The sequence below is a fragment of the Xyrauchen texanus genome, chromosome 10 (genome assembly GCF_025860055.1).
Source record: "Xyrauchen texanus isolate HMW12.3.18 chromosome 10, RBS_HiC_50CHRs, whole genome shotgun sequence".
NCBI classification, from domain to species: Eukaryota; Metazoa; Chordata; class Actinopteri; order Cypriniformes; family Catostomidae; genus Xyrauchen; species Xyrauchen texanus.
In genome coordinates this window covers 5,203,446-5,219,183 of record NC_068285.1, presented here as the reverse complement: position 1 = coordinate 5,219,183, position 15,738 = coordinate 5,203,446, and the positions used below count along the sequence as shown (strand labels likewise).

Here is a 15,738-nt window from a genome sequence, read left to right as displayed (position 1 = left end):
CAAATGAATAAAAAAAAGAGAGATTACAACAGTCAGAAGAAAGAAAATGGCATTCGAGATTCGATACACTCTGATTGTTCACAATTCATCCTCTGCTCTGGAGAGTTATAAAGGCTCTCATGTGCTCAAGCTGAAGCCCCTGAGCAACAGGCCGGAAGCCCGGGACTCAATTCAGCCGGTGCAGTGGAAGAGATCCAATGTCAACTGTCGAACATGTCGGCAATGCTGACGAAAGTCGTTGCAGACTTGGAGGATCTCGCTGTAATACACCGATCGTTCACTGCCATGGAGACGAAATTCAAATGGATCGATTATCTGGAGTCATCAGAGAGGGAATTATCTGCTAACCTGCTAGCAACCATGGTGAATCTGCAGCGTGTGGAGGATTTGGAGAGTCAAAATCGACAAAACAACGTCCGAATTATTGGAATTCCTGAGCATGAGGAAGCCCGAGATATGGTGAAATTCCTAGACGAGCGCTTCCCCAGTCTGCGGGACATAACAGGCCACAAGCTGGACATCGAGCGAGCTCACAGAGTCCCGGCTCAGAGATCCGCTGAGGGAGACGGACCTGATAAATTCTGCCCAAATTTCTGAGATCATCAGATAAAGATCTAATGTGAGGCGAGGAGTAAAGGAAGTTCTGACTAATATTTACGCACATAACGCTGATGATCAGGGCTTTTTTATAGATCTTGAAGCAATGTTGCAAACCGCTGGTACCCCTCATGATATAATATTGGGGGGAGACTTTAATCTCTTGATGGACTTGATCATAGTGAAGCTTAAGTGTGTAAGTCCCCTAGAGCAACACTGACGCTTCACAGGATGGGTAAATATCTTGGTATTGCAGATATTTGAAGACTTTGAACCCATCTGGTAGGGACTATACATTCTTTCATCAGTCCAGAAGATTTATTCTAGAATAATTTCTTTTTAATATTCAAGTCCCTCATTTCATCTGTTGTTGATTGCTGAATTGGAAACATCTTAATCTCAGATCACACCCTGGAGAGTTTAGAGGTGTTGCCACATACAGAGAATAATAAATCATGTAGTTGGTGCTTGTGTCCCTTTTGCAAAATCCTGAATTTCAACAACAGTTAAAGGCTGAAATCAGTGTTTATATGGAGACCAACTGGTCCTCAGTGTCCTCTGTGTTGACAGTCATAGTTTGAGTCGGGGGACAAAGCAGAGAAACTTCAGGCTAGATACACACAACAGAGAGTCTTTTTCTACCAAAACAGATAGAGAGCAGATGGTCCTGAGGTCATTCGGTCAGCTGTTCCACAGTGATACAAAAAGCATGATCACCTCTATTAGGAATAGACAGAAGTCCACCTTCTTTTTAAGTTTAGGGATTTTGAGTCTTTCAAAATGTTGAAAAACAGTATGTCATACCAACATTATAATCAACTGATTAAATAAGCAGATCCTGAAACTTAAATAAATGAGGATAAAGTATTTTAATCTGTTGATGCTCCTCATTTCTCTCTCAGATGTTCTGGGAATCAGTCCGTTCCAGAATAACGGCACTCACGGCAGTCTGAATCACCTGCTGCGGGCTCCACCTCACACACCCCGTCACCCACAGGAACTGAGCGAACCACTTCAGTGCCCGCTCACCAACCTACAGCCGACTCACACACTCAACTGCAGCTGCCCGCAACTGGTACACACACACACTCACTCACACACACACACACACACACACACACACACACACACACACACACACACACACACACTCAACTGCAGCTGCCTGCAACTGGTACACACACACACACACACACACACACTCAACTGCAGCTGCCCACAACTGGTACACACACACACACTCACACACACACACACACACACACACTCAACTGCAGCTGCCTGCAACTGCACACACAGACACACTCACACACACACACACACACACACACACAATGACTAGCACACAATCCAAACACACTTTCGATACACCTTATTGTGTGTTTGTGTTTTTCAGGATGGAATGAATCTCAACTCACGATTAAATCTCACAGACACAGAAGGTAAATTCAACATTGTGTGGATGTAGTGACACTAGGGGGTCGCTCTTGGGAGGCCCAAAACACCTTAAAATCTTTGAGAAAGGCCAATGGGTATTGGCGAGTCGAGTGGTTGTGTATCAGGGAGCTGAATAATACCGCTGTTCCATACACCTCATTCCAGTGGCTTTCTCTCCTTCTGCACGAGTAGTGCAGATTACGCCCCTGGGCGCTTCGACACCACTATTAAAAGAGCATATATTTATGAAATGTATATTTTCCTCTATTAGAACTACACATTGATGTAAACGTGTTTTTAAAGATGTGACTTTGTGTCTTTGTGAGATTCCTGGATGCACAGACTCCCATTTAAGATGCAGAAACACATTTTGCCATGCGTCCAGCATCAAGATTGGTTCCCGGAAGTAGACCTAAAGGATCCGTACTTTCATGTCTGGGTTTTACCCCGAAACAGACCCTTCCTATGGTTTGCTTTTGATGGCCAGGCATACCAGTACAAGGTCTTCCCCTTTGGCCTGTCCCCGTCCCCTCGCATCTTAACGAAGGTCGCAGAGGCAGCTCTTGCCCCATTAAGGGAAGTGGGCATCCGCATGCTCAACTATCTCGACGACTGGCTGATCCTAGCACACTCTCAAGAGTTGCTGTGCGCAGACAGGGACCTGGTGCTCATGCACCTCACCCGTCTAGGGCTTCGGGTCAACTGGGAAAAGTGCAAGCTCTCCCCAGTTCAGAGCATCTCTCTGAAATCATTCAGGCACAGAACAGCGGTTCCACTGAAACACTTTCAGAGGCTCCTGGAGCATATGGCATCCTCAGTGGCAGTCACGCTGCTTGGGTTGATGCATATGAGACTGCTTCAGCACTGGCTTCAGACTCCAGTCCCGAGATGGACATTGTGTGGCTTTTACGCCCCTCTGCCACAACTTATTCAGCCCTTGGACAGACCTTGCATTTCTATGTGCAGGAGTTTCCCTACAGCAAGTATCCAGATGTGTCATGGTTACCATAGACGCCACCAAGTCGGGTTGGGGGTGCCGTGTGCTATAGGCACGCAGTCACTGGACCATGGCTGTGTTTGCACATCAACTGCCTAGAGTTGCTGGCTGTACTGCTCACCCTGTGGATGCTATTGCCATGGGTCCGCAGCAAGTATGTGTTGGTCCGACAACACAGCAACGGTGGCATATATAAATTACCAAGGCAGCTTATGCTCTCTTTGCTTAAAGCAACTCGCCACCATCTCCTCCACTGGAATCAGCAGTGGCTGAGGTCGCTGCAGGCCACTCACATCCCAGACAGCCTCAGCGCTACAGCAGACACGCTGTTGTGGCAAGCGACACTCGGTGGAGAGTGGAGACTCCACCCCCAGGTGGTCCAGCTGATTTGGAGTCTATTTTGCAAAGCACAGGTAGACCTGTTTGTTTCCCGGGAATCCTCCCACTGCCCGCTCTGGTATGCAATGACGGGAGCCCCCCTCGGCACAGACGCGCTGACACACTGATGGCCCTGGGGGCTGTGCAAATATGCATTCCCACCAGTGAGCCTACTTGCACAGACCCTGTGCAAGGTCAGGGAGGACGAGGAATAAGTCACCCTTCTGGTGCCATATTGGCCCACCCAGACTTAGTTCTTGGACCTCATGCTCCTCGTGACAGCACCTCCCTGTCAAATTCCCATGATGAAGGACCTTCTTTCTCATGGACGGGGCACAATCTGTCACTTACGCCCAGACCTCTGGAACCTCCACGTCCAGTCCCTGGATGGGATACGGAAGACTTAAGTGGTCTACTACCTACAGTGGTAAACACTATCACTCAGGCCAGGGCTCCTTCTACAAGGCAGCTGTATTCCCTGAGGTGGTGTGTGTTTGCTAAGTGGTTTTCTTCCTATAGTGAAGATCCCAGAGAGTCTGGTCAGTGCTTTCCTTCCTGCAGTTGAAGCTGGAGGGTGGCTGTCACCCTCCACCCTGAAGGTGTACGTAGCTGCTATAGCAGCGCACCATGACTCAGTTGAAGGTAAGTCCCTTGGTAAGCGTGACCTGATCATCAAGTTCCTGAGAGGCGCCAGGAGGCTGAACCCTCCGAGGCCGCACCTCTTTCCCTCATGGGACCTCTCCATGGTCCTGCTGGGCCTTCAGAGAGCCCCGTTCTATCCCCTAGAGTCAGTCAAGTTACAGGCTCATTAAAACTGCCCTCCTGATCGCGCTCACTTCCATCAAGAGGGTCGGGGGACCTGCAAGCGTTCTCTGTCAGTGGAATGTGCCTGGAGTTTGGTCTAGAAGACTCTCACGTGATTCTGAGACCCTGACCGGGCTATGTGCCCAAGGTACTCACAAACCCTTTTAGGGAGCAGGTGGTGAGCCTGCAAGCGCTGCCCCGGGAGGAGGCAGACCCAGCCTTATTGTTGCTGTATTTGATGTGTGCTTTGCACATCCACTTGGCGCTTTAGATGCTCTGAGCAGCTCTTAGTCTTCTTTGGTGGAGAGCAGAATGACACACTGAATGACAGACTGAAAAACGTCTACCAGAAATACATTTCTTTAATATTTTAAACTTGCATAAGTGCGTAATTTAAAACAGAGCAACGAACATTATTTTAAGGACACTTAAGTACATTCATTTACTATTGCCTAGTAATATTTACTACATTAATACTCATTACCGTAACACTTAACCATCTTTTTTTACCATATTGCAGTAAAAAGATGCTGTTGTACAAGGATAAATGTAAATAGACTAAGCTGTTTATTGCACATAGTTACTGCTCAATGGGGCAGTTTTATGAATGACCCCACTGCTGCCACAGTGCTGTTCAGGATGGTGAGTGGGGTCAATGTTGGGGTGTTCCTCCTAAAATCCTCAATCATCTCCACCGTTTTGAGCAAGGTCAGCTCCAGGATGTTATGATTGCACCAGTGAGCAACAATTAATTGTTTTTCTTATGATTATGTTTGAAAACAGTACCAGCACATTTTCTTGATAAGTTTCTTGAGAATAATTGAAATGTGACTCCTCTTTTCACATAACTGAGATTTCATGATGATCGAGTTTCATTCTCTGTAGCTCACTCCAGATAACTCTTGATTACTGTACGTCATTAACAATGTTCAGAGCAGTACGTCAGAAGAAAGTTCAGATTAAACCTCACAGGAGTGCTGGTCAGTGGTGAGATAATGTGTGAGAACATTGAGATAACACAGATTTATTCACCATGCATGTGAGATTAAAGCACATTCTTCATCAGAAGTTCACACGAGTTCACAAACAACATCTGATAAACTTCAACAGAACGTCCTGAGTATTGTTATGTGACGTGTGTGTGCGCGTGTGTGTGTGTGTGTGTGTGTGTGTGTGTGAGTGAGTGTCCCCATAAGGATAGTAAAACCCGAAATTTTTGACCTTGTGGGGACATTTTGTCGGTCCCCATGAGGAAAACAGCTTATAAATCATACTAAATTATGTTTTTTGAAAATTTAAAAATGCAGAAAGTTTTCTGTGAGGGTTAGGTTTAGGGGTAGGGTTAGGTTTAGGGGATAGAATATAAAGTTTGTACAGTATAAAAACCATTATGTCTATGTAAAGTCCCCTTAAACATGGAAACACAACCCAACACGTGTGTTTGTTTGTGTGTGTGTGTGTGTGTGTGTGTTTGTGTGTTTGTGTGTTTGTGTGTGTGTGTGTGTTTGTGTGTTTCTGTGTGTGTGTATGTGTGTGTGTGTGTGTGTGTGTGTGTGTGTGTGTGTGTGTGTGTGTGTGTGTGTGTGTGTTCAGTGTCAGCGAGCATGAAGAGACACATGTCGTTCGGCCGTCCACGGATTCTACACACTGGTGCTGAATACTGTCTGCTGTATCAACACGGATTCATCAATGCATATAATACACACACACACACACCTGTGTGGAGCTCATTTACTGTGGACAAACCGGTGAGAGACACACACAAACACACACACACTGATAAACTCAATTAAGAACAACATTGGGATGATGTGTGTGTGTGTTTTGTGTGTGCGCGTGTGTATATATGTGTGATTGTGTGTGTGTGTGTGTGTGTGTGTGTGTGTGTGTGGGTGTGTGTGTGTGTGTGTGTGTGTGTGTAGGTTGAAGGTGGTTCTGTGTCTCCGGTTGTCTCAGATTGTCTCCGAGCAGACGTCAGGATTCCAGCCAATCTGAGTGCAACATGTGATCAGTACGAGAGCGCTGTTAACATCACACACTCTTTCCTGTACCCGCCCAGTGAGTGAAACAACATACATGTGTTTATTGTTACTTATTTTACCCCTGAGGTTCATGTATGTTCCAAAAGCAGTCCACATTTAGTTTTCATGACACTGTTTCAGCCGCTCTCTGACTCTTACAATTGAACAGGCTGTTTTTAACCTTTAAGACTTCTAAAGCATGTAAACAGTTTTTTCCACACATTTCTTTTTTATCATCATCATTTTGTTCTTTTGACAAAATGTCCTTTAAATTAAATGTGTATGTGTGTGTATATATATATATATAATATTTAATATTCATTCATTTTAGTCAGTTTATTCTGAATAAAATATCATAGTCTATATATTTTAGTCAACAGAAATAACAAGTGGATAATGTGCAAACTAAAATATATGCATATCAATTTAATCAATATTAAAATTCCATCTAATTAAATGTATTAATCTTTAACAAAATATAAGAAAACCCATAAATAATAATAATTATTACATATTTATTAATACATTTTTACTTTGTTGAAAATTACATAATTTAAGTTCATGGAATACTCCAGTGGGAATTAAAGTAATGAATCAAAAGAATGCTTAATTTTAAAGGGAAGGTACACTTTGACTGGCATGGGATTTAGTTCACCTGTTCATTGTGTTCATTGTGTTCAATGTGTTCAATGTGTTCAATGTGTTCATTGTGTTCATTGTGTTCAATGTGTTCATTGTGTTCAATGTGTTCAATGTGTTCATTGTGTTCATTGTGTTCAATGTGTTCATTGTGTTCCATGTGTTCATTGTGTTCATTATGTTCATTGTGTTCCATGTGTTCATTGTGTTCATTGTGTTCATTGTGTTCCATGTGTTCATTGTGTTCAATGTGTTCATTGTGTGCATTGTGTTCATTATGTTCATTGTGTTCCATGTGTTCATTGTGTTCATTGTGTTCAATGTGTTCATTGTGTTCATTGTGTTCCATGTGTTCATTGTGTTCATTGTGTTCCATGTGTTCAATGTGTTCATTATTTTCATTGTGTTCCATGTGTTCATTGTGTTCATTGTGTTCCATGTGTTCACTGTGTTCATTCTGTTTATTGTGTTCATTGTGTTCCATGTGTTCAATGTGTTCATTGTGTTCATTGTGTTCATTGTGTTCAATGTGTTCATTGTGTTCATTGTGTTCATTGTGTTCAATGTGTTCATTGTGTTCAATGTGTTCATTGTGTTCAATGTGTTCATTGTGTTCATTGTGTTCAATGTGTTCATTGTGTTCAATGTGTTCAATAAGTTCATTGTGTTCATTGTGTTCAATGTGTTCAATGTGTTCATTATATTCATTGTGTTAGTTGTGTTCAATGTGTTCATTGTGTTCCAAGTGTTCATTGTGTTCAATGTGTTCAATGTGTTCATTGTGTTCAATGTGTTCATTGTGTTCATTGTGTTCATTGTGTTAAATAAGTTCATTGTGTTCATTGAGTTCCATGTGTTCATTATATTCATTGTGTTAGTTGTGTTCAATGTGTTCATTGTGTTCCAAGTGTTCATTGTGTTCAATGTGTTCATTGTGTTCAATGTGTTAATTGTGTTCAATGTGTTCAATGTTTTCATTGTATTCGTTGTGTTAGTTGTGTTCAATGTGTTCAATGTGTTCATTGTGTTCATTGTGTTCATTGGGTTCCATGTGTTCTTTGTGTTCAATGTGTTCATTGTGTTCCATGTGTTTATTGTGTTCATTGTGTTCCAAGTGTTCCATGTGTTCTGTGTGTTCAATGTGTTCATTTTGTTCAATGTGTTCATTGTGTTCCATGTGTTCCATGTGTTCATTGTGTTCCATGTGTTCCATGTGTTCCATGTGTTCCACATGTTCATTGTGTTCATTGTGTTCATTTTGTTCATTGTGTTCATTGTGTTCATTGTGTTCATTGTGTTCTTTGAGTTCAATGTGTTCATTGTGTTCATTGAGTTCATTGTGTTCAATGTGTTCAATGTGTTCATTGTGTTCATTATGTTCATTGTGTTCCATGTGTTCATTGTGTTCATTGTGTTCATTCTGTTCATTGTGTTCATTGTGTTCATTGTGTTCCATGTGTTCCATGTGTTCATTGTGTTCATTGTGTTCATTGTGTTCAATGTGTTCATTGTGTTCAATGTGTTCATTGTGTTCATTGTGTTCAATAAGTTCATTGTGTTCATTGTGTTCAATGTGTTCAATGTGTTCATTATATTCATTGTGTTAGTTGTGTTCAATGTGTTCAATGTGTTCATTGTGTTCCAAGTGTTCATTGTGTTCAATGTGTTCAATGTGTTCAATGTGTTCATTGTGTTCAATGTGTTCATTGTGTTCAATAAGTTCATTGTGTTCATTGAGTTCCATGTGTTCCATGTGTTCATTATATTCATTGTGTTAGTTGTGTTCAATGTGTTCATTGTGTTCCAAGTGTTCATTGTGTTCAATGTGTTCAATGTGTTCATTGTGTTCAATGTGTTAATTGTGTTCAATGTGTTCAATGTTTTCATTGTATTCGTTGTGTTAGTTGTGTTCAGTGTGTTCATTGTGTTCATTGTGTTCATTGGGTTCCATGTGTTCCATGTGTTCTTTGTGTTCCATGTGTTCTTTGTGTTCAATGTGTTCTTTGTGTTCAATGTGTTCATTGTGTTCCATGTGTTTATTGTGTTCTGTGTGTTCAATGTGTTCATTTTGTTCAATGTGTTCATTGTGTTCCATGTGTTCCATGTGTTCATTGTGTTCCATGTGTTCCATGTGTTCCACGTGTTCATTGTGTTCATTTTGTTCATTGTGTTCATTGTGTTCAATGTGTTCATTGTGTTCATTGTGTTCAGTGTGTTCATTGAGTTCATTGTGTTCATTGAGTTCATTGTGTTCAATGTGTTCATTGTGTTCATTGTGTTCCATGTGTTCATTGTGTTCCATGAGTTCATTGTGTTCCATGTGTTCATTTTGTTCATTGTGTTCATTGTGTTCATTGTGTTCATTTTGTTCATTGTGTTCATTGTGTTCATTGTGTTCCATTTGTTCATTGTGTTCAATGTGTCCATTGTGTAAAATGTGTTCAGTGTGTTCATTGAGTTCATTGTGTTCATTGTGTTCATTAGGTTCTATGTGTTCGTTGTATTCATTGTTAGTTGTGTTCAATGTGTTCTTTGTGTTCAATGTGTTCTTTGTGTTCCATGTGTTCATTGTGTTCCATGTGTTCTACGTGTTCCATGTGTTCCTTGTGTTCCTTGTGTTCCATGTGTTCCATTTGTTCATTGTGTTCAATGTGTCCATTGTGTAAAATGTGTTCAATGTGTTCATTGGGTTCCATGTGTTCCATGTGTTCATTGTAATCATTGTGTTCAATGTGTTCACTGTGTTCCTTGTGTTAGTTGTGTTCAATGTGTTCATTGAGTTCCATCTGTTCTGTGTGTTCATTGTATTCGTTGTGTTAGTTGTGTTCAATGTGTTCAATGTGTTCATTGTGTTCAATGTTTTAATTGTGTTCAATGTGTTCAATATTTTCATTGTATTTGTTGTGTTAATTGTATTCGTTGTGTTCAATGTGTTTATTGTGTTCCATGTGTTCATTGTGTTCATTGTGTTCCATGTGTTCCACATGTTCAATATGTTCCATGTGTTCATTGTATTCAATGTGTTCATTGTGTTCAATGTGTTCATTTTGTTCATTGGGTTCCATGTGTTCCATGTGTTTATTGTGTTCATTGTGTTCCATGTGTTTATTGTTTTCATTGTGTTCCATGTGTTCCGTGTGTTTATTGTGTTCAATGTGTTCATTGTGTTCCATGTGTTCGATGTGTTCAATGTCAAGTCAAGTCAATTTTATTTGTATTGCGCCTTTCACAACACACATCGTTTCAAAGCAGCTTTACAGAATATCAGCATTAACAGACGATAAAACTGTAATGTCTATAAAGTCGATTAATCATCATTGTGTAATTTCGATAAAATACGATTTTTAATAGTGTTTAAAAATAATTAAATGATAATTGTATTAATAACCCCAGTGAGCAAGCTGTAGGCAACTGTGGCAAGGAACACAAAACTCCATAAGATGTAGATTAATGGAGAAAAATAACCTTGGGAGAAACCAGACTCACTGTGGGGGCCAGTGGGTCCAATGTGTCCATTGTGTTCCATGTGTTCATTGTGTTCATTGTGTTCCATGTTTTCCATGTGTTCAATGTGTTCATTGTATTCGTTGAGTTAGTTGTGTTCGTTGTGTTAGTTGTGTTCCATATGTTCGTCGTGTTAGTCGTGTTCGTTGTGTTCAATGTGTTCCATGTGTTCATTGTGTTCCATGTGTTCATTGTGTTCGTTGTGTTCATTGTGTTCATTGTGTTCCACGTGTTCCACGTGTTCCACATGTTCATTGTGTTCAATGCGTTCCATGTATTCCACATGTTCATTGTGTTCATTGTGTTCAATGTGTTCAATGTGTTCCATGTGGTCCACGTGTTCCACGTGTTCCATGTGTTTATTGTGTTCATTGTGTTCAATGTTTTCCATGTGTTCATTGTGTTCCATGTGTTCATTGTTTTCAATGTTTTCCATGTGTTCATTGTGTTCATTGTGTTCAATGTGTTCGTTGTGTTTAATGTGTTCTTTGTGTTCATTGTGTTCCATGTGTTCAATGTGTTCATTGTGTTCCATGTGTTCATTGTTTTCAATGTGTTCCATGTGTTCCATGTGTTCATTGTTTTCAATGTTTTCCATGTGTTCATTGTGTTCATTGTGTTCAATGTGTTCGTTGTGTTTAATGTGTTCGTTGTGTTCGTTGTGTTCCATGTGTTCTTTGTGTTCCATGTGTTCACTGTGTTCAATGTGTTCATTGTGTTCATTGTGTTCAATGTGTTAATTGTGTTAATTGTGTTCATTGTGTTCAATGTGTTCATTGTGTTCAATGTGTTCATTGTGTTCAATGTGTTCCATGTGTTCGTTGTGTTTGTTATGTTCATTGTGTTCTTTGTGTTCCATGTGTTCATTGTGTTCAATGTGTTCATTGTGTTCATTGTGTTCAATGTGTTTGTTGTGTTGGTTGTGTTCATTGTGTTCCATGTGTTCCATGTGTTCATTGTGTTCCATGTGTTCATTGTGTTCATTGTGTTCAATGTGTTCATTGTGTTCAATGTGTTCATTGTGTTCATTGTGTTCATTGTGTTCAATGTGTTTGTTGTGTTCATTGTGTTCAATGTGATCAATGTGTTCCATGTGTTCGTTATGTTTATTGTGTTCATTGTGTTCTTTGTGTTCCATGTGTTCCATGTGTTCATTGTGTTCATTGTGTTCGTTGTGTTCGTTGTGTTCATTGTGTTCGTTGTGTTCAATCTGTTCAACATTTTTGACATTTAAACATCCTGATGAATTTATCTGATGTCTGAAGTCTGTTTTTGCAGTTTAGTTTCAATAAGGGTTTTGTTCAATGTTTTGTTTTTTTAATAGTAAAATTAACTTTTATATCTAAACAACATTAAGGCAAATGTTCTCCATTATCTGCTGTGTTGACAGATCTAAACAGCTCATCTGAAGACCAGTTTGACGCTCTCACACTGGGAAACGTGGTGCCAATGTACCCGCAGTTTAAGAGTGAGTGTTATACACACACACACACACACACACACACTCATACACACACACACACACACAGATACACACATGCATGCACACACACACACACACTGACACACACGTGTCGAGACTGATGTCGTTGTTGTTCTGTTGTTTGTTTCTGCAGGATTGTGGCAGTATTTTCAGGAGGTTTTGTTACTCAAATACGCATCTCAGTACAACAGTATTAATGTGGTAACAGGTCCTGCTTATGATTATGATTACGACGGACACTTTGACACTCCAGAGCAGATTCAACAGTATGTGTCTTGAGTTACAACATCAACACATCCAGAGCTGTAGCCTAATTATTCAATCATCATATGATCCAGAATCATCCTAAAGGGATCAATTCATGTGAATGAACACACACACACACACACATCTTCCACCCCAAAATCACCCAAAATAAGAAGTGACACTGCATTAAGAACATGAGCCATATTTTACAACCATTAAGAGTTTTTGCATTGTCACAATATTTTCACAACATTTAACATACTTAAATACAATGATTTAAAACTAATTTCCAATTCTCTTACTGTAATGCAAAAAAACATTTGTGACATTTTGACATTCTCAGTATTCTCAATGGGGATTGTCATTAATGTATTACAGTAACATAGGTAATATTATGATTTTATTATTTGACAATTCAGTACATTTACATGATATATACTATATATATATATATATATATATATATATATATATATATATATATATATATATATATATATATATATATATATTAATCCTGTAAATTCCCGTGAGGATTTGAACAGAAGTTTCGGTCAGATATTTAGTGACTGGAGCAGATCTGGACTCACTAACTCTGATTAAAGTGTGTGTTCAGGTTTGTTGCAGGTACAGATATTCCTCTCCCCACACATTATTTTGCGGTTCTCACAAGCTGTAAGGATGACGGACAGACGGTAAATGAGTGTACCGCAGATTTGCAGACCGTTTCATTCCTGTTTCCTCACAGAGAAGAGAACTCCGAGAGCTGCACAGTGAGTATCACACATTTCCTGTTATCACATTCATTCATGAAATGACTGAGTAATAAATCTAATATATACAATGAGATCCAAAAGTAGCCTGATCGCTGTAAAATGACGTGACTGTGGCAAAGTTTTTGTAAAATGACATTACGCGGTTCGTTACGCGTATCGCAGAAGTTCCCAGGTGAAATGTCCACTGGGTAGCGCTAATAGCGAGTAAATGTTCTCTTAAACAGAAGAAGATTTTTAAGGTTAATTGTGTTTAAATCAACAAAAACAACCTCCCTACCCTAAAGCTTAAACCTAAACCTTAAACCTAAACCTAACCAATAGTGTCATAGGACACAACAACATGACATTGATTTCTGTGAAGCACTCCATCAAAAGTGCCTCTAGTAAGAAACCTCTTTCAGTTTTTGCATGGAAACATGTTTGGTTGTAAAGATTAGCATCTCTAGTTTCATTTGATATGTCGCTTTAATAAATCAGTTTATTTATCGCGTGTCAGCACGCTGATAAACATGATGTCCACATACGTGTAAATCAGGACCACGTTCCCTCAAAAGTAAAAAAACATGTTATTTATCTAGAATATTTTTCACACATCTTTGAGTCATTTTGCTTCATTTTAATACACATTTTGATATATTTTATTTTTTAACACTGTTCAATACGGTTCTAAGCACATAGTTCCACTGTCCACATATGAGGACATCCATTATTAGGAAAACAATTCGCTTTTTTTGGGATGTTTATTAGGTGCTACTAGTTACAAATCAAAAAGGGAAATGCACACCGCGTCACACTCGGGTCTCGAGGTTAAAATGAGTCACGCGCTTTAGTAAACACGTTTAGATGTCATGAGATAGCATTGTGTGAGGAACAGGGTGAAAATTTAGTCTTTATGAACTGATAATCTGCAGTTTAACTCGTGATTTGTGAGAAAGTGAATAAAAGTCATTGATGTTGTAGCACCTCGAGTGTTCATTTCACCAGGAAACAGGAAGATCTCACCGTCTGTATGAAGAGTTCACTTGTTTAATGAGTCACTCTTCTTCAGTTTACATCACAGCAGCTTTAAATGAGATTTTAAATGGTTGATGTGGTCTGTGCAGAATATAGTCATCCTGAGCTCTACATTAGAAAATGAACATGCCCTATTGATGAAATATTGATCACAGTTTGATTATCAGCAAAACACCACTGGCATTAAAATGATTTTGATGATATTTCATGACATATACAATCATGTGTCCTACACAAGACCTCATCAGTGTGATTTCATCAGTTCTGCTGTGATTGTGTGACAGAGCGATCAGCCCGAGTCGCAGTGGGCGGAGTCACTCCTCTGGATGCACCAATCACGTGTGAGAGATGTGGAATGGATCACTGGACTGGACTTTTATCAAGACAGCGATCAGCCAATCCCTGAGCTCCTGCGACTCAAGACCCGCCCAACCGCTGCCATTCATCCAAAACTCTGAACCAAACATGTTCATGTCCGTCTCATTTCATTTGTTTTCATGTGAGGTTGATTTTAGTGCTTCAGAAGAATGACATGAAAATATTTATTGACCTGAGCAGATATCATGTGTGCCATAAAATTTACATTTATTTACATTTATGCATTTGGCAGATGCTTTTATCCAAAGTGACTTACAGTGCCCTTATTACAGGGACAATCCCCCCGGAGCAACCTGGAGTTAAGTGCCTTACTCAAGGACACAATGGTGGTGACTGTGAGGATCGAACCAGCAACCTTCTGAGTACCAATGTATTATACAGTGCACTTATTACAGGGACAGTCCCCCCCGGAGCAACCTGGAGTTAAGTGTCTTACTCAAGGACAAAATGGTGGTGACTGTGGGGATCGAACCAGCAACCTTCTGATTACCAGTTATGTGCTTTAGCCACTATGCCACTACCACTCCATAAACACACAAAAATGATCATTGCTGAATTAAAATAACATTGAACAAAATATTAAAGTCTTGAATTATATTTTATGTTTCATGATTCCTTTTCTTTTTACAAGAAAGAATCAATCAAATTAATATTTTCTTATATAAGAAATACACACACACACACACACACACACACCATATACACAAACATCATATACATACACATACACACAACACACACATCACATACATACACACACATCACACACAACACACACACAGCACAGTAACACACATCACATAAACATTCACACACACATCACATATATACATACAAATCCCACAAAACACACACTTACGCACACACACACATCATCAGTTCAAGTCAATTTTATTTGTTTAGCACCTTTCACAACACACATCGTTTCAAAGCAGCTTTACAGAAGATCAGACGATAAAACTGTAATGTATATAATGTCGATGAATCATCATTGTGTAATTAGACAAAATATGATTCTTAATCGTGTTTAAAATAAGTAATTAAATAATATTTGTATTAATGACCCCAGTGAGGAAGCTGTAGGCGAATGTGGCAAGGAACACAAAACTCCATAAGATGTGGATTAATGGAGAAAAATAACCTTGGGAGAAACCAGACTTACTGTGGGGGCCAGTTCCCGTCTGTCTAACCCCACCCTAACCCTAAACCAGACTCACTGTGGGGGCCAGTTCCCCTCTGACTAACCCCACCCTAACCCTAAACCAGACTCACTGTGGGGGTCAGTTCCCCTCTGACTAACCCCACACTAACCCTAAACCAGACTCACTGTGGGGCCAGTTCCCCTCTGACTAACCCCACCCTAACCCTAAACCAGACTCACTGTGGGGGCCAGTTCCCTCTGACTAACCCCACCCTAACCCTAAACCAGACTCACTGTGGGGGCCAGTTCCCCTCTGACTAACC

At 40.0% G+C, this 15,738-nt stretch overlaps 1 protein-coding gene across 3 annotated transcripts in view; it reads left to right on the top strand.

Moving 5' to 3' along the window:
• LOC127650407 (ectonucleotide pyrophosphatase/phosphodiesterase family member 3) overlaps positions 1-14,838 on the top strand; it is a 42,649-nt gene extending 27,811 nt beyond the window's left edge. For 2 of the 3 annotated variants that reach the window (XM_052135834.1, XM_052135837.1), the window contains exons 18-26: positions 1,500-1,672; positions 1,994-2,039; positions 5,807-5,961; positions 6,136-6,271; positions 11,768-11,845; positions 11,994-12,126; positions 12,723-12,879; positions 14,181-14,395; positions 14,547-14,838. In XM_052135834.1, coding sequence (XP_051991794.1) covers positions 1,500-1,672; positions 1,994-2,039; positions 5,807-5,961; positions 6,136-6,271; positions 11,768-11,845; positions 11,994-12,126; positions 12,723-12,879; positions 14,181-14,354 — 1,052 coding nt within the window. In that variant the 3' untranslated portion in view covers positions 14,355-14,395; positions 14,547-14,838. The remainder of the gene's footprint in view (positions 1-1,499; positions 1,673-1,993; positions 2,040-5,806; positions 5,962-6,135; positions 6,272-11,767; positions 11,846-11,993; positions 12,127-12,722; positions 12,880-14,180; positions 14,396-14,546) is intronic. The other variant, XM_052135835.1, reaches the window with a different exon arrangement.
• The last annotated feature ends 900 nt before the right edge of the window (positions 14,839-15,738 follow it).